At 37.3% G+C, this 20,072-nt stretch overlaps 1 protein-coding gene across 1 annotated transcript in view; it reads left to right on the top strand.

Annotated features, from left to right (window-relative positions):
- The window catches only part of IQCH (IQ motif containing H), a gene marked incomplete at its 3' end in the record, with an annotated part of 211,921 nt that overhangs the window by 69,689 nt on the left and 122,160 nt on the right, over positions 1-20,072 (top strand). Inside the window, exons 6-8 of the mRNA XM_081292857.1 lie at positions 8,303-8,423; positions 15,250-15,378; positions 15,577-15,599. Of these exons, the coding sequence (XP_081148983.1) occupies positions 8,303-8,423; positions 15,250-15,378; positions 15,577-15,599 (273 nt within the window). The remainder of the gene's footprint in view (positions 1-8,302; positions 8,424-15,249; positions 15,379-15,576; positions 15,600-20,072) is intronic.

Below are 20,072 nucleotides of genomic sequence, written 5' to 3'. Positions count from 1 at the left end.
TCAGTAAGACTGTAACTTTCTTCTTGATCCATAGCCATTCCTCAACTCACAGGCTAAGAAGTACTTTTAGACCAGAAGTCACATACACATAAATCTCAACCCTTTTCAGGATCATCTCCCCTCTAGCTTCTGCCTGCTCTTTTTAAACCCTTCAAATAGTTGTTTTTTAATATCTTGATAAGAGTTTATAATGGTTATCTTCAGAAGAGTTAGTTTGTTATAAGCGACTCTACCATTCCAGTAGAGTACATAGGCCATTATTGTATCTTGCCATTGTACTACCATTATCAAAAAGAAAATATTTGCTATTAATACATCCATGTTATTTTCTATTTCCCAGTAGAACTTGTGTTATTTTAAAAAGCTTTTTTTTCACTGAAGTCATTCTTCAAATGAGATGATAAATTATATAAGTTCTGAATTATGTAATGCCTTTGAGATTATCTACAAATACTTACATTATATGTTAAAATGTAATAAGAGAAGTACATAAAAAGCTATAGGGACTCTGAGGATAAAGAAATCAGAAGTGATTTCCTAAAATAATTTACCTTTAAATTAGTTTTTAAAGGGTGACAGAAATTTGATAGATTCAAGAACAGAGATGCCAAATTTTAGTAACGCTGAAATTGAATTATATAAATTCAAAATATGATATAAAATAACAACAAAAATTCTTGCTTTATGTATGAAGTTTGAAATATTCAGATACCCCCAATTTGAAAAATGAAACAAAATTTTATTTTTTCCCAAAGTTGGTGTAATCTGAGCAAATTGAGAAGTTGCCACAGAGGGACACCATCTGAGTCAATAAAAGTGCTTGAGATATGAGGTCAACAAATGTAATGAATAACAGTAGGTTAGACATGACTAAGGTTGATGCCTTCTCATATACAGTTTGAGCAGAAGCAGTTCGTGGCTGACACGGCAGCTCTCCAACCTCAGATACGAACACACTCTCTACCTTATTGCTCTCGCCTCTGAACAGGCACTTTTCCATATTGTGACCTGACATGGCTGCTCAGTTTCCACCACTACGTTAGAATTTCAACCGGTAGGATCACTCCGGTTCCTATACTCCTGGCCAGAACTACAAAGCCACATGAAACAGGAAGGGAAGCTGGGACATGTTGTTTCTGACTGGCCATGAAGCAGCGACATGCAATGTTAGTTCTGTTTCTGAAATTGATTAGATGTGTGTCCTAGTTATTTTTCCTTCCTGCTCCTTAGTTTCCCTGTTCATAATATGGGGAAGGAGACTAGGTCAAGTTGCACACAATTTTAACCATTCACCAAGTAGGAGATTTTGGAGCAGAGTAAAGACAGGCCATATGGCTTCAGTCCCAACCCCTTCCAACTCCTCAGAAACACAAGCAAATTATCTATTTGTTGGAATTCTCAGAAATAATATAAAATCTAGAGAAAATAAAATCAAGTGGGCATTTTTTTTCTCTCTAAGGAGACTTAGAAGAAGCAGGTAAGGCCATGTTTCAATAAAGCTTTATTTACAAAAAAGAAAATGAAAGGAAGAAGAAGAAGAAAAAGATACAGGTGAAATTGGAATATGATGTGTCTGATTATTCCTGAGAGAAATGACATTTTCAGGTCTCCACCCAGATGTTTCAAAGCCCTTGGGGTTAAGGTAGGAAGAAATGTTCTCATCCTCAGTGAGGTAGAAAAGCCCGATATAGGATGTTTATCAAAACCTTAGGAGTGCTGGGTGCAGTGGCACACACCTGTAATCCCAGCAGCTCAGAATGTTGAGGCAGGAGGATCACGAGTTCAAAGCCAGCCTCAGCAAAAGCAAGGCGCTAAGCAACTCAGTGAGACCCTGTCTCTAAATAAAATACAAAATAGGGCTGGGGATGTGGCTCAGTGGTCGAGTGCCCCTGGGTTCAATCCCTGGTACCCATTAAAAAAAAAAAAAGTAAGGAGAGGGAGAAGGGCCTAAATATTTTAACAAAGATTACATATCTGCCCAACCAAGGCTTCCTCCATCCAAGCCCTCAGATAACATAAAGATGAAGAAGTCCCAATTCTAACACATTGCTGGGGGAGAAAACACACTTAAACCAGAAAATGGGGGAGGAGATCCTGCATCAGAGTAAGTAGAATATCTGGATGAGCTGCCCAGGTATGTACGAGAGAGAAAGAAATAATATGGTCATTCTTCCTATTTATTATGGTCATTGTGTTTTCTCCATGTCACTGTCTCCCCTACAGATAACAAAAGAAAGGGGCGGGAGAGGACAAAGGAAGGAAATTGTTGGCTGCAAAAGAGCATCTAAAAAATTATGACTCAAGGAACAGAAGGAATTTTTTCACAATATCTTCACATAATCGCACAGCTTGACAAGAACATAAATTAAGTAAAACTAGAGCTCAAACATGAGATGATAGAATAGTAAAACAAGATAAAAAGGGAGATTTCAGACATATGGAAACAAATTGAATATCAAAATACTTTATGGAACTAATAAATAAACTATAAATAGAAAGAACAGACACTACTGAATATTGAAATATTGATATGGAGAAAAGACTGTAAGCACTGTAAGAAAAGACTGTAAGTAAATGCAGAAGGAAAAGACAAAGAAAATTAATTAGAAGCTGAAAGATATGCATATCAGTTTGGTACAACTACACTGCTGTGAAAAAAAAACAAAAAGTGTAATGACTTGAACAAGTTTATTTCTCACTCACAAAACAGTCCACAGGAAGAAGTCCAAGTCTAGCACGACAACTCTGCTCCAACAGGTGGTTCCTTCTACCTCTGGGTCCATTGGCTCCATAACCTCCTTCAGCGGTTACAGGACTTTCTCACTCCTATGGTGAAGCTAGCTCCTCTCTGCACCCATATTTCAGCCCATAGGAAGGATATAATCCAGGGAAAGCCCTCTGAGGATATGACCTAGAAGTTCCCCTGACATCTTATTGGCCTGAATTTGGTTACATACTCACATTTAGCCATAAGAGATACTGGAAAATGTGGTCTGTAATTAGATAGCCATGAGCTTATCTAAAACTGGATGTCCTATTCTGAAAGGTACCAGGTGTAAAGAATGAATAGTTAGGTACCACAATATGAAAACCAAAATCAAAGATGAGTCATACTTAAGGATGCTTGGTATCTCTAAAACAGAGACACAGGAAAGGAAAGAGAAGATATAGTCATTAATATATTGTAAGAAAATTTTCCCAAAGTGAAGAACTGAATCTGTGGTTAGAAAGAAAACACTGAATCCCAGAAAACTTTTATTTAGAATATTTAACAAAAATTACTTCATAGGGAAGTAAATTTCAAAGACAAAAAAAAATGTTTCAGACATCCAGGCAGTAAGAAATTAAATCACCTACAAAGGGTTAAAAAAAATCTGGCTGGCACCAGATTTCACAATATTCATCATAGAAGACAATGGAAAGTGTCCACAAAGTTTAGAAAACAGAAAGGAGGACTCCAGGGGCAAGTCAGGTATAAAGACTTGGGCAAGTGAAGGACCCACGAACATTTGTTGGAAATAACTGTTTGATAACCAAAACCAGTCTATTAAGAAATCAATCAAAATAAAAAATTCTAGTATAGAAAAGACATGACAAAAAGACAGTTGGTGAGCCTTGGATTCATGTACAAGCAAAACTAAACAATTATAGCAATTATGGTATCAAAACACAATGTGCCGCAGTCTTGGCTGGGCACAGAATCACGAGCCACTCAAGCAGGAACAAAACTTTATTTTGAAAAAGCCGCCAACACTCTCAGCGCCAGCAAGCAAAAAACCGGTCCTCCCACGCGGGCGTCTAACCGGAACCGCCGTCTCCCGGAACCGGGGTCCCCCGGACCTCCCCCGGAATTTCCTCCTACTATCCTTCCCCAACCAATGGGAACTCTCCATGAGTCCCCTTAACATGAGTCCAGTAGTAGGCCAAGGTGAACAGCAGGAGCCCAATTTGCATATGAATGTAAATCTTAGCATAATAATACCTCAGTGGCTAGCTGGCTTTACAACCAAAGGTGCCATACATCATATATTTTGCTTGTGGCTCCTAGCAACAATGTGAATATTATAAATTTGGACAATGTAGAAAAAATAACCCAAAATTGGGTGGTGAGGGAGAGGAGGTGGGAGTTCCAAGAGAACTCTAATGTTCTCATCTTTTGAAGCTGGGATAAACTGTCCATAGTAATAACACATGGCAACAAAACTCCAAATGTTTTTCATAATTACCTTTATTTAACCATATAACAGGGGTCTACAAACTACTGCCTGAAGGCTGACCACCTGTTTTTGTAAATAAAGTTTCACTGGAATACAGTGTTAGTTCATTCAGCCTACCATAACGAGGGAAAATAAATTAGGTGGTTCAAAACATCGGAAATTCATTTCTCCTAGTTCTAGAGCCTGAGCAGTCTAAAATCAAAGCTTTTCCATTTGATGTCTAGTAAGGGCCTGCTTTCTGGTTTGTAGATGGCAACTTCTTGTTGTGTTCTCACTTGGTGGAAAAGACAAGGCCTTATCTTAGATAAGGGCAGGAAGCCCATCCTTGAGGGCTCCACCCTCACAACCTAATTGCCTCCCCCAAACCCACCTCCTAATATCATCACGTTGGAGAGGAGATTTCCACATATGAATCAGAGGGGGCACAGATGTTCAAACCACAGCACACAGATTCACCTTTTTATTTCCAAACTCTCTGTTGGTTTCCAGTTATACCGACAGGCCTGCACCAAGCCCACAGGCCTGGTACATCCACTGTCTGATCCTTTAAGAAAAAACTTGCCAGCCTGTGCAGAGGACCTTCCTTAGTTCAAAGAAACCTTGTGCTAAAGAAATATTTGAGATTTAATAATTTGTTGAGTTTAATTCAGCTCTTTTTTCCTATTAAATGCATGTCAAATTTAATAATGTAATAGAAATCCTATTTATTTACATTGATGCATCAGTCATTTTAAAGATATCAGGGATGATGGATCTCCTGATGATATCTGGCATGGTTTCTTAAACTTTCATCTTATATATTTCTGCATTGTTTGGAATCTTTGTAATGAGCATATATCATCTGTACCGGAATAATAAGCTAGAATGGGTTTTCTATTTGAAAACACTGGAAGAAAACATTCCAAGATACCAACAATGTTTAATTCTAGCTGATGGGACTATGATTACTGTTTTCTTCTTTCAGGTTTTATATATTTTTTAAAATTTCAGAAAATTACAAGCTGTTGTAGAAGATTTAGGCATAAAGCAATAAAGTTCTGGCTTTCAGTTTTAGAAATAGTAATGAAGGAGCAGATATAAAAGACATTGTTCTATTTATAATATGATTGTTTTATAATATGATATTTTTATTATATCACTATACAAGATTTCATGTTATATTTCACAAACTACAAAGCATGATTCTCACATAAGAGACAACATAAAGCACAGAAGAAGATGATATTTGAAATTGTTAGGCAATGAGTACATCCATCAAGCTGCCTTTAATTCACATTCTTCTCAACCTCCGTTTCCAGTCTCTTCTCCAGCCCTCTCCTGATTCATGCCCACTGGTCCAGCCACATGGCGTTCCTTTCCTCCTCTGTTGGTGAAGTCTTCATGTTGTGTTTTGGTTTTGTTTTAATATTTTTTTAGTTGTAGATGGACAAAATATATATATATATATAAAATTTATTTTTATGTGGTGCTGAGGATTGAACCCAGGCCTCACATGTGGGAGGAAAGCGCTCTACCATTGAGCCCCAGCCCCAGCCCCTCATGCTGTGGTTTTATCTTTTTTTCTACCACTGACTGCACTTTCTCCTCCACCTAATGCAACCCGATGCCTCCTTTAAGATGCATTTTAAATATCATTCACTGCAGTATGTCTCAACCTTGGCTGCACATCAGAATCACCTGGGGAGCTTTAGAAAAATACCAAGACCCAGGCCCCAACTCAGCTATTCTGATTTAATTGCCCAGGGTTGGGGCCCAGGCAGCAGTATTTTTAAAAAGCTCCCCGAGTGATCCTAATTTCCAGTCAGGGCGGAGAGTCGCTGGAAAGCCTTCTGCAGCACCAGCAGGCAGTTAATTGCTCCCTCTTCTGCACTCCCATAGCCCTTAGCTTTTCCATTGCTCGTGAAATTTAATGCTTTTTGTATTAAAGTTAGTGTTACATAGTAAGTGCTCAGTAAATACCGAAGGTTGTTGCATTCCTTCTTCCTCCAACCAAGCGTATGCAGAAGCAGTTATCCTGACCGTGGGAATGGGACAGAATGGTGGGTGTTTCACATCTAGTGACACTGTCTGAGGGATCTATTTTATTTCTGTAAGCTACAACCCTCCCTGTCTGCCCCTATACACACACTCCCCTTGCTGTCTTTTCAGCATAGACCTTGAGTCTGGTTTTTACATTGTTTAGATTGATGCAATTTAAAGAATTAAGAAAGCAACATTATGGCTGTGCTTATTGCCAGGCAGAATCCAGACAGCTCCGAGCTTCCATCCCCTCTTCTGTGTCCTTCTTTACATTGTTTTATGCTGGATCCTGCTACTTTAGCTTTCAGGAGCCCGTTGTCAGGTGTTCTTTATCAAAGGCTTTCAGAAAACCCAGATAAATTATGCTCCTGGCTTTCAATCGGCCAAACCTATTTTTTACATCTTCACAGTGCTTGACAATTTTATGGAAGTGGCATCTTTCTGTCTTCCTTCAGTTTGCCTTTGCTTGGCTGACCCTAATATCAGTCAGACAAACACCCTGCCCTTTTTGATACTGTAGGTCCTTGCTATGTATACACTGCCCCTGGGGTGCAGCGCACTGGGGGATTATCTCAGCCTCCCGGACTAGGAGATCCTGGACCCTACTTATGTCTGAAAGGGAGGGGGGAGGGGAGAGCGGAGGATGAGGAAGAGCAACCAGTGACACTGGAGTTCCCTCCCATGCATCCAGGGACCCTTCTTCCCCTTCCAACTCGCCCAGAAGGAGACTGTGTTTACTTGCCTACTAAAATACTATTTCTTGTGGGCTTGGGGAATATCTCATTGGTAGAGGATTTGCTTAGCATGCCTGAGACCCTGGGTTTGAGCTCCCAAAACAGCACCCCCACACACATACACACACAATATTATTCCACTTATTTATTTGCTAAATGTCATCGGAGTTCAGCGTTCATAGGGGTAGAGGCTGCTTTAGAGTTTCCCCTCAAAACCACATCCTGGCAGCAGGGTCCCTCCTAACACCTGTCCACACAGGTATTTCTCAGTCAATAAATACTTAATTTGTAAAGTGATTTTTCCCCACCCCCTGCAAGACTTTAGAGTAATTTCCCTTTCTTCAAGATCCTCACGCCTTAATGAGGACCTTTCAGCATAGACATTGGTAAGACTGAGTCAAGTGGCAAATTTCACTACTGTAAACTTGGACTTATGTTAAAACAGAATAATCTGTGTACATCTAGCACCCTGTGTGACCTGAAGCAAGTCACTAACTTTCAGTCTTGAGTTCTTCATTAAATAGCAAACCATTACCTACTTTCCTTGGAAGTTATGCAAATTAATTAATGTTTGGAAAATGACTTGAAAATTTAGATCAGTCTATAAATACCAGACAGTTTGCATTTTCCCTGTGAGAGGCCCAGGTAATTCATAATCTCCCATCATAAAGGTAAAAATAGTGTACTTGGGCCATACAATTAAATGTGATTTATATACAATACAAATAATCTTTAAAATCTAGAAACCATTTAATAGAAATAATTCATATTTCATAACTATAATAAAAGCATTTTATGGCTTTAGGAAAAGTAATTAGCTCCTGTGACTGATATAGACATCATATCTTTAACAGTTTCTGAGATAGCAATAGTCAAATTAACAGGTTAATTTTGAATGATATGTTTATCTTTAAATTTTCTTATTTTATTTTTTTACCTCAAAACTAATATTTATTTCCTAGGAAATGTGTCTATACAAAACTTTGCTGTATTCAAAACCTCCTGGGTTAAGATTTAGCACTTTTATATTGTAGTCATTAAAATTGAACAAAATCTTAATAGTTCCTTTATTAACTACTATACTGACTTTGCATAGTGAAAATCACCACATGTTAATTGGATTTAATTAACTATTTTAAATTACACAAAATCCTGACAGTAGACAATAGCACAGGGTACTCACGAGCAATGAAATCGGAGCTGATAGTGCTACTTTATTAAAACTTAATGAAAATATTCATAACCTTATTTATTGTTTACAAAAAGAAAACTGTGTTCATTGTGAAGGCAAAAATGTCTGCTGAAAATGAATTTTTTTTTTTTATCAACTAGGTGAAGGCTCAGAAGTTAATGAAAGGGTCCACTGTACCCAACCTCACGGTTATGCCCTCTTCTCATCGCAAGGGTCCCTATTTCATCCCCATACCAGTCTTACAAAAGGATGCCAGTAAAGGTTAGTGACTCAGGAGCCGTGTTACGTGTTTAAGGATGTAAGGAAGGGGACTGAGGAAGTCAGGGCCTAAGTTTGAGCTCTGGCTCAGTCACTGCTTTTCCTAAGTGACAAGTCAGATATTGGCACTGGCCTGCATTTCCTCCTCTATAAATCAAGAGGTTGGACTATATGGTCATGAGAGTCCCTTCCTCCTCTAAAATCCATCATTCCATGGACTTAATATTGATTTAGATGTTATTATTATTGATTAGGTGTTATTATTTATTATAATTATTGTGTTTATGTGGTATTATTAGAAGTTATCAAGTTTCTGAGTAATTTCTGATGCTATTCTGAGAGCATTTTAAAATTTTATTTCAGTATTCTACTATGCAGAAACATGAAGTCAGGATTAATGTAACTGGCATTTAAGCTATGCATTGCTTAGTCTAGATTATGGTGTTGTGAAATCAATGGATTTTTAGATTTTAAGCAAAAAGACCATATCATCTTTATCTCCTTATCCCTTTACTGCCTACAACCATATGCAGCATTTTATAGATACTAAATGTTGGTTGAATGAATGAGTGAACAAATGAAAGAGTAAGTGAATGAATGCCTAAGGTTTGAATGTCATTGTGTAACCCTCTTTACTTTTCCCTACCATTCAATTTAATTGGCTGAAGTATTAAAAGTAAGCCTAAGTGGATCCCTTTTCTTGTCTCAAATACAACTGGGTAGGATGGTCTTTAGATATTCCTCTCTCACTTTCTTTTTGTTATCTGGAGTATTTAGGATCCAGAGTTGGTTCCCAGGGGTTTTTCTGGTGCCTGGACATTCTATCTCCTGGCTACGGTTGCCTCTGTCTGCTGACCTCTCATCCACTGGTGGTGGGGAATCCAAGATCAATACAAGTCTGTAAATTTGTCAAGTGTTCTACAATGGTAACTATTTCCTAGTTATGAGCCATTGCTCAGGAATCTTTGTGACATGCTTTCTGGTTAGCTTATGTAATATCTATGCCCTGGGAATACTGAGTAACAGCAGCAGAATTTCTATTTCTTTCTTTGGTATCATCGCATATTTTCTCTGGATCAAATTAGGATAGAAACAGTGAATGAATGAATCAATTAATCCTTGCTTTAACAAATAAAAAAGATGCTACAAAACAAAGGTAAATCATAGCCACTTGGTCAAGAAAAAAATTGCATTTTTATCTCTATAATATCTACCAAAGAACACATGATCTACCATAATAATTGTAATTAATCAACTAATTAATCAACATATATTGTCATATGTCTGGTACTATGCAAGGTAATATGAGCATCAGGAAAGCACAAGCCACAGAAATGTGGCTTGAGTGTCAAGATTTTTCAGGTGTTCTTGATGTGCTTAAATGTCATTTAAGCCTTACCCCGGGGCTAGGCAAGTTCAGCATTCGGGGAAACATAAACAATATCCACAAGAGAAACTCATTTTGGAAAATGCACGATAAAACTTCCTTACTTTAAAAACAATTATCTGGCGAAATCCAAAAAGAGAAAGCGCCCCCCACCCCAACACCCAGTGGTTAAGAATCCAAGTTACATGGGTACACAGACTAAATTTTCAATTCAGGCCCTGTATGACCTCAGGCAAGAGGTCACCATCTGACTTTAGAATAATGTGATGGACATCAATCATTATCCAAAGTACATGTTTGAAGACATGAATTGGTGTGAACATACTTTATATAAAAATAGAGATATGAAAAATTGTGTTCTATATGTGTAATAAGAATTGTGAGCCATTCCGCTGTCATGTATTTAAAAAATAAAAGCAATTAAAAAAAAAAAAAGAATAAAGTCTAAACTCTGTGAGCAAGGCATGCCTGGCCCAGGCCTCACCTGTGTCTCTATTCTCCTCTGGTCCGGCTCTCTCCAGGTCCAGCCACTTGGGTCTTCTTGCTGCCCCTTATCAGGCCAATCACATTCCAAGATGAAAATGAATGCCTAACCTTGACCTCAACCTGTAAAAGCCACTTCTGCAATCAACTGTCTTTAATTTTCATAGATTATCACATTTTATAATCATGTATTTGTGAATTCATTTAATGTCTTCTCTGCTGCTGGAGTCTATGCAGTCTCTGTGGCTCACCACTGCATTCCCCAGTCCTCAGATCAGTCCCTGACATGTAACAGGCTCTGGAGAAAGAAATACTAGCTGAATGAATAACAAAAAGAACCAACCTCCAATTCCTAATCTATTCAATAGGAAAATGAGAATGTTATGAGGATTTAATAAAGCAATGGTGTTAAAGGACAATTTTTGATGATAAATAAAATCATAACTCCCATTCAAATAAAAATAAACACATATCAGAGATTTTATTTAACTCATCAATTAAAAGAGGAAATCTGTAAGAAGTCACAATTGGTTCAAAGGAGAATTCAAAGAACAGACACATTTGTAGATCAAGAATATTGAAATAAATGTGCATATAGATGCAAAATTGGCTTTTCTGTGAGAGAGAAACCTTCACCAAAGATTTTTATTTTCATGAATGTAGATAAGATTTATTTGCATTATTGTTCACTTTTTGTTTGTTTGTTTTTCAAATTAACCTTAGTATCTACAGAGTTGTAAAATAGCCTAGTCAATACCAAAGTTCAGACATTTGCTAGAGATACAGCATTTCATTGAAATGTATTCAGTATTTTTCTTTTTTTTAATCATAGTATTTTTTCTTCACATTTTTTATTGGTGCATTATAGTTGTACATTGTGATATCTCATTATAGTTGTACATCTAGTATCTCTCTTGATTATTTCAAAACTTAAAAAGAAAATTTGTTTATCATCTTTACTTCTTTCTTTCAAATTATCTCAAACAAAATTATTCACAAAATAAGGCTGGTCTCATTAGGTTTGGCTGGGTTGTTTGCACTGAGGTAGCAAGAATGTTAATTTACTGTTTAGGACACCTAAAGCTTATTTTGCTGAAAGCTTTCATAAGGAATCTCAGACTGAACTTCTAAAGTCATTTATTATTTGCTATCCTAAGGTTGGTAAGTCAAGGCCAAGAAATTTTGTTTTCCAGATTCCAACTGAAAGACCTAAGATTTGGGTCTTTTCTTCTATTTAGAGCTGCTTCAAATATCCCAAGCTTCTTGGGCTTGCAGGATGTGGCCTTCCTTACCACGATGGAAATCCTATTAGCCGTGTACCACACTAGTTTTTCTGGGAGGACTTTTGTAAACACTGGCACCAGAAAGTCAACCTCAGTCCTTTCTAAGTGACTCGTCATTATGATTAAATAAATACCATTCTCAAATATTCCATGCAAGGCCTTGGTTGCATAAGTGATTTTTCCATTTATATCTTTGTAAAAGGGGAACAGATCCTTATTGGAACTATGCAGATTACTCTGTTGCCATGAAAAGCAAGGAGATTCACTGAGAGTTTCTAATTGCGGGAGGCAGGGAGAGCTCAAAGAATTACAAGTTTAATTTTCTGATAATTTGAAGAATATTTAATTTACTATATGTCCTTATTTATCTCTATAAGCCAGTCAAAACAGAGCTCCTTTAAAGGCCTTTATGCTCTAATTTAATAATGCTTTCTGGAGATAAGAAAACCTCCTACAGTAACAATGAGGGGTAGTGGACTTTCTGAGTCACACACACACACACACACACACACACACACACACACACACACGTATAGATCCAGGGTGTGAATACCTGAAATTCTTCAATTTCAGCCACAGCTGAAAAGTAAACACAAATACAAAAACTGAACACTACAGACTTACAGTATCAAAGTTGTTTTCCTTCTTCCTGGGCATGATATTCCTAACTGATTTTAACTCACAATAGATGAACACTAACCAAATCTATTCTCTATCGATTTTCACCCAGCAGGGAAATAGATCTCTAGAATACATTAATCCATTTACAGAGATTACCAAATTTCCAATCACTGCAGCTACCAACAGGAAATAACTCATCATTTGTAAATGAAACAAAAAGAAAAGCAAAATAATAGAGAATAGAAGTAAAGTTAGAAAAACAAATTTCAACAAAGTTCTGTCACCACTTTGAATTCACCTGTGGGAGACAGGAAAAAAAAAAATGTGTCTGGGCTGGTATCTGTGACATCATTTCTGATGACTTCGGGTGACTCTTGGCTCATCTTAGTGGGTCCTCCAAACCTGTTAAAGGATGATTTTTAAAAAAAAAAAAAAAAAGTAAAGTCATGACTCTTACATAAACTGAACATGTCAAAAACTATATTTAACTCATTAATTAAATGAGACAACTAGTAAGATGTTACAGTTGATTCCCAAAATGCAAATAAGACATATTTACAAATCAAGAATATTGAAATAAATTTGCAAATGGATGCAAAACTGGCTTTTCAGATGGAAGAGTTGTCTTCCATGTGACAGAACTTACTCACATGTGTATAGACAGAAATTATTTGCATTGCTATCATATATCTACACTTTAAACCTTCATCTTTACAGAATTATAAAGTAGACAGTTTAAACAAAAGTACAACACTCTATAGCATCAGGTAATCTTCAGAATTCCAATATCTCCATTTAAAAAAATCCCCTAATCTCTTTTGCTTATATCAGAGTCTTAACTTCTTCCTTCCAGTTATGAATTTATACATATTTGTCTAAAATTAAATTGCTTCACCCAGAATCAAAGCAAAGATTAAAATCATGCTTATATTCTTCAAAATTCTCAGAGAATGAAACTGACTCTTTAAAGTATAATGATTTTTAAGGATCTCTGTTTCTCACCTCTGCAAAACAGGAATAGCTCTTAGGCAGAGATTGGGTATTTACAGGTGGAAAATATTTGTGAAGACAAACAACTAATGTTGCTGTCACTGGGACAGGGGGCCTGAGGAGGTTTCCTCCAAGGGAGGTGGACCTTGACTCAGGCCATGAAGCTCCTTGACGTCCTTGCAGAAAGGAATCCAGGAACAGTTCAAAGAAAAATATATACTTATTTTATTGAGAGAAATACACTGTGTGAGAGTGTATCACTACACAGGGTGGAGTGCCAGCATTAGGGAGGGAAATTCTAGCTAGATCTTAGCGAGGCAAATTCATACACGTAAAATCTATAGTACAGATTGAAGAGGGTATTTTTAGTTCCCCTTTGTGTTGGTAACTGGACACATTAACCATGACCAACTAGGGGTTCTTTTGTTTTTGATGCATTCTGTTTTGTGACTTTGAACTGTACTCCCTTGGTGTACTTGTGGATGAGGTCTCATCAATGATTAAATAGGTTGTTTGTGATCAAGGTAAGTGAAAGTGACCATTAAATCTGGACTTTTAATCCACGTGAAAGTGGACTTTAAATCATAGCACTCTTGTGTTGTCCTGCAGATCCCCTTTCTGCCTCTCCTTATGTCTCCCATCCTACCTCATTGCTATTTTAAAGAACATATTATAACCAGTTCTAGTGTTATAAAAATTAAAACCTTTTTACTAATTTAAAAGAGGGTTTAAAGAGTTGTGCACTGGATCAGTAGTTCTTCTTAAGTTTGAAGTAGGAAAGATCGACCTGGAGTGTTTATTTAACATATATGTTTCTGGGCCCCAATTCTGGTGATTCTCAAACTTCAGTGTTCCTAAGTACTTCCTGGAGACTCCAATAATGCAGATCCCCAGGCCCTGACCTCAAGCTTTAGGACAACTCTGAAATGGGGCCCAGGAATTTTCACTTTCAGTATGAAAATCTTCCTCCAAGTGAACTGCTCTAGGTAAACTGGACATTTCTCTCTGGAATCATTGTTTGATAAGCAACGTCCTCATCAGCTCTCCAACCCTTCTGTGATGTTTATTCTGAATTCCTGAAACTCAAAACTAACATCTTTAAAAGCAAAAAAATATAGTTACCGAGGTCTTAAAGCAAATGGAAATAATACTTAGAATGAGTGACAACTCCTTCAACTTAATCCAGCTTGGTACACCATTTGTATACTAGAAATTTGTTGAGATCCAGAATTCCTAATTTTCCTTTCTATTATGTAATAGAACAGTGAGAAACTGAAATCCTACCACAAATTCATTACAAATAGTCCCCAAGTTTCTGGGTTTCTGGCTTTGATACAATAGATCTACCTTAATGAAAGTTCTGCCCCCAGCAGCAGGCTTTGTTCAATTATTCATGTATTCATTGATTTATTCATTTGTTTACTTATTTAACAATGTCTCTTGTCCTTAAAAAGGCTTGGCTCCAGCCTTGCTGACACAGTATGGGTTCTAGAAATTGTAAATTAGTTGCATTAATACTAACGGGGTTGCTCAGTTATACTGAAATAACCCATTGGAGCATTCATATCTTCTGGTGAAATGAGAAATGTCTGGAGATAACTCCTTCTTTGATAAAGTATGACTGATTTTAACAACAGGGGCATGGTTTCAAGCACACAGGTTTTCTTTTCTTTCTTTCCAAACAAAGAATCTCCTTAGTTATTAAGAATGTGTGCCCAATTTCTCTGAATTTTAAAAAGAGCAACAATATTTCCAATGATTGAGAATGTCATAAGTACAAGAAGTTTAGTTTGCTGTGAAATTATATTTCTACCTTAAAATGAAATTACCTTCGTGCAATTTTATTTCATATTACTGCTATTGGAAATGACATTTTCCTTGGGTTAGAATATTAAGCTTAAATGAACGTATACTAGCCATATTTTTTTATGCAAAGGATTAAGGCACTAGCTGTACCCTTACAAATAAGATGACGAATGGAGTAAGTTATACTTGTGAAGTTTATAGAGATCACATTGGTGAAATGACTTAGTTAACCTCAAATTCTGTTAACCTTCTTTCTTAGGGATTTTAAACATGATAGAACGAGGATTGATCCCCCCAACAGCAAAGATTACCTTCAAGAATCCACCCATTAGGCCCAAAGCAGCTCCTCTGCACAGTTTTGATGAATTGCATAAGATTCCAATCTCCGGTAAGACACCGCCAACTCCACACATGGTTGGGGCTACACAGAAATCACCTCCCCACAAAATTTCCCCTACTAGTGGGCAACTTTTACCCTTAATAATAGGACAAGATGAAAGTGGCAAATAGCCTGAGTTTTATGTTAACAAGTAAAATAACTTTAGGGTAAATCAGCATTTCTGCTCTTATGGTGCTTATGTTCCAGTGGGAGACACAGACAATAAGCAGGTAAGTAAAGGAGAATTTAAGCTAATGATACGTGCTAGAAATAAACGATATGGGTGAGAGTGAGAGAAGGTAGGAAGGGCCAGGAAATGCCTCTCAGAAGAGTGTGGCTTGAGCTGAGATCTAAAAGATAAGAAAGAACCAGTCATTTAAACATCTAGGGAGGAGCATTCCAGATGTAGACCAGAAGAGGGGCAAAGGCCCCAAGGACCTCAGAGGAAATGAGCAGGAGGGCCAGGCCAAGAGCAGGGGAGAAAGGAGGAGGAGGCCAGGCTGGAGACAGAGGGATCACATGATGTAAGCTAAAGCCAAGACGACTTGCTTAGCAGTGGGGTTGTGGGTGAGACACCAAAGACATTTCCCAGCCTCCTTAGAGTGGGGTGTGCCACGTGACCAGATTCTGAGGATGTAGCAGAAATGGAGAGGGAAAGGTGCAGCTCTGTGGGTCTCCATGTAGAGACAGGCGGGGTTGCCCAGCTAGACCTAGACTAACTTCCTTTGGACTACGTGTGTGTTAGAAAAAGAAGCTCTTACTTTGTTTAAACCACTTGGCATATCTTTAGATCTTTCTTTTTAAAACAACTTAGACTATACCAGAGCCCGCATGGCATTCTCCCAAACCATGGCAAGGAGTTGGTTTAATCCCAATTACAATAGGAACCCACTGGAAGGAGTAAAGAGGAGGATGAGGTCATCCTGTTTTTTTTGTTTTAATAAGGCCATTTTTTTGTTTGTTTTAATAAGGATCACTTTGCACACCAGTGCCACATGCGTGGTAGCAGGAAACCTAGTTAAAAGTCTGTAGCAGTAAACCAGGTGTGAAATGATGATGGCATCAAGGAGGACGATATTGGTTAGATAAGTGTACAAATCCATGTTATATTTTGGAGGTGGAACCACAAGGATGTACTGAGGGAAAGAGAGGTATCAAGGACAAGTATGTATGAATGCTTTCATAAATACATATCAGCACACCCCAACTTTGTATCCAATCTGCTGCTGATGGGAATTTTTGTGGTTTATACCACAGGCCTGTGAGGAATAATAGCACTGTGGACATTCTTGTAATATGTCTTTTAATGCCAGTACATATGCAATTCTGTTGCATACGTGTCAGAGAGTGAAACCACAGAGTCATAGGATATACACATGCTCAGATCTAACAGATGCTGCCAAGCAGTTCTCCAAAATGATTTATTTTCCTGTTAGCAGTTCATGAGAGTTCCAGAACATTCATCTTGGTTAACACCTAATATTTAAGTTTTTTACATTTGAGCCATCCTGAAGAATCTATTGTGGTATCTCTCTGTGGGCCTAGTTTATTTCCCTGATGACCAATAAAGCTGAGTACTTTTATTTTTGGTACCAGGGATTGAACTTAGGGATACTTAACCACTGAACTACATCCTCAGACTTTTTAATATTTTATTTAGAGATAGGGTCTCACTGTGTTGCTTATAGTCTCACTAAGTTGCTGAGGCTGGCTTTGAACTCAAAAAATCCTCCTGCCTCAGCCTCCTGAGCCACTAACAGGGATAACATAGGTGTGTGCCATCACACCCAGGTTGAACCCCTTTTTTGATATGTGTATTGGTCATTGAATACCTTCTTTTATTAAGTGATTTAAGCCTCCGATTTTTTAAGTTGCATTGTTGTTCTAACTGATGTGTAGGAATTATCTATATATCCCAAATGCTAATCTTTCATCAGTTATATGTATTGCAAATAATTTTTTCTACTCGGTGGCTTGATATTTCACCCTTTCTTGGTATCTTTTTAAAATTAAATGAGATAATTGTAGCTTCACATGCAGTTGTAAGAAGTAATGCAGAGAGATCCCTTATACTCTTTCCTCAACAGTAACATATTGAAATACTCCAGTACAATATCACAGGATATTGACACAGTCAAGCAATGAACATTCCTATCACCACGAAGGGTTCTCTTGTTGTCCTCTTGTGGCCACACCTACTTCCCTTCATCCCTTGCCTCCTTAATCCCTAGAAACCAATAACCTCTTCACCATTTCTATAAATTTGTCGTTTCAAGTATGCCATACAAATGAAGTCGTGTGGTGTGTAGCTTTTGAGATTGGCTTTTTTTCACTCAGCATAATTCTCTGGAGAGTTCTTCAGGTCGTGGCTTACATCAGCAGTTTCCTACTTATTGCTGAGTAGTATTCCCTGTTATAATACCACAGTTGCTAAGGCATTCACCTGTTGGAGCACATTCAGGTTGTTTCCTGTTTGGGGTTACTATTTTAAAAAAGCTTCTATAAATATTTATGTACAGGTTTTTGAATGAACCTGTGTTCTCATTTCTTTAGGATAAATGCCCAGGAGTGTAATTGCTGTTACTTATGGTACTTTCCTGTTTAATTACTCTACATATATTTAGAGCCATGTTGGAGTATTACAAATCTGTTTCAAACATGAACTATAACTTAGAAAACTTAAGAGGAAAAAGAATGCTATTTCTATCCAGATTTTTGCTTACCATGTACTTGCTTCCCTTCTAATGCTCCAGGTTTCTTTATCATTCCCTTTCTATGTAGAGAATTTCTCTTAGCCCTTCTTGTAGAGTCAGTATATTAGTGACAAAGTGTCCTGATTTTGCTTCATCTTGGAATCTCTTGGTTTCCCCTTTCATTCTTGAAGGATATTTCCACTGACTGTAGGATTTGGGATTGACAGCTCTTTCTCTCAGCACTTAGGGGGAAAAAAAGTATAACTTCTTTTCAACTTCTGTGGTTTCCAGTAGAAGTCATTGTCATTTGAAAAACTTCCCCAGTGGTAAGTAAGAGGTTGCTTTTCTTTTGTTTCTTTCAGTAATTTTATCCTCTGTTTTTAGTTTTGAAAAAATTTGCTTATGATGTGTCCTGGTTGGATTTCTTTGGCTTTATCCTGGTTTCAGGTGTGCTCTGCTTCTTAAATCTGTAAGTTTATAGTTCGGCCCATTTCGGAAGCTTTCAGCAATTGTTTCTCTGAGTACTTGGTCTTGTCTGTGTCTCCTCCTCATCCAGGGACACAATGATACAAACGTTAGCTCTTTTGCTACTCCAGGTGCTTGATGCTCTCTTCACTTCTTTCCTGTCCGATTTTCTCTCGTTAGTCACACTGGGTAGATTCTACTTCTCTAGAGTCTAGAGTCACTGATTTCTCAACTTCATTTTGTTGCTGAGCCCATCCATTAGATTTTGTATTTAGGTTATTTGTAGTTTTCAGTTCTTTAGAATTTTCATTTGGTTCCTCTTTATATATTCTATTCTTTCTTTTTGTACTGGGGACTGAACCCGGGGATGCTTAACTACTAAGCCACACCCTCAGCCCTTTTAACTTTTTTATTTTGAGACAGGTCTCACTAAATTGCTTAGGGTCTAGCTAAGTTGCTGAGGCTGGCCTTGAAATTGTGATCCTTCTGCCTCAGCTTCCCGAGTTGTTAGGATTATAGGAGTGCGCCACTGCATCTGTCATATATTCTATGTCTTTGTGCATTTGTTTCAAGTATGTTTGTAGTTGTCTGTAGAAATATTTTTACAGGGGCTGGGGTTGTGGCTCAGTGGTAGGGCACTTGTCTAGCATGTGTGAGGCACTCGGTTTGATTCTTGGCACCACAATAAAAATAAATAAATAAAATAAAGGCATTGTGTACCTCTATAACTAAAAAAAATTAAAGAATTTTTTTGAGTAGAATTTTATTTTTATTTATTTTTCTTTTTTTTAATTTTTATTGTTGGTTGTTCAAAACATTACATAGTTCTTGACATATCATATTTCACACTTTGATTCAAGTGGATTATGAACTCCCATTTTTACCCCGAATACAGATTGCAGCATCACATCGGTTACACATCCACTGTTTTACATATTGCCATACTAGTGTCTGTTGAATTCTGCTGCCTTTCCTATCTTCTACTATCCCCCCTCCCCTCCCCTCCCCTCCCATCTTCTCTCTCTACCCCATCTACTGTAATTCATTTCTACAATGGCTGCATTATAGTCTTTGATAATTCCAAGCTCTCTGTAATCTCGATGTTGGTGTCTAGTCATTGTCTTTATTTAGTTTGAGATCTTTCTGCTTGGATTAGTGATTTTCAGTTGACACTTCAACATTATAAGATTCTGGTTCTTATTTATATCTGTTTATCTGGTATCTCTGACACTCTATTTATTCCCAATTAGTTGTAACAAGTCTGGATTTCATTAGCTAATACTGTGTTTTGTTTACAATTTTTACATTTTTTTTTGTGCATGATACTGCCCTAAATTAATTTTTTCCCCTGCCATGTTTTCCTTGGATTTTATTTTATTTTTTAAATTTGTTTTTTAACTAACACAAAAAAATCATACATATTAATGAGGTGCCATGTTATGTTTCAATAAATGTATATATTGCATAATGTTTATTTAAATCAAGTTAAGCAGATTTGTCTCATGAAACATTTATCATTTCTATATAGTGAAAACTTTAAAACTC

Source organism: Spermophilus citellus (assembly GCF_964194105.1).
Source record: "Spermophilus citellus genome assembly, chromosome: 4".
NCBI lineage: Eukaryota > Metazoa > Chordata > Mammalia > Rodentia > Sciuridae > Spermophilus > Spermophilus citellus.
Note: the sequence above shows the minus strand (reverse complement) of the source record. Positions and strands in the feature narration are given on the sequence as shown.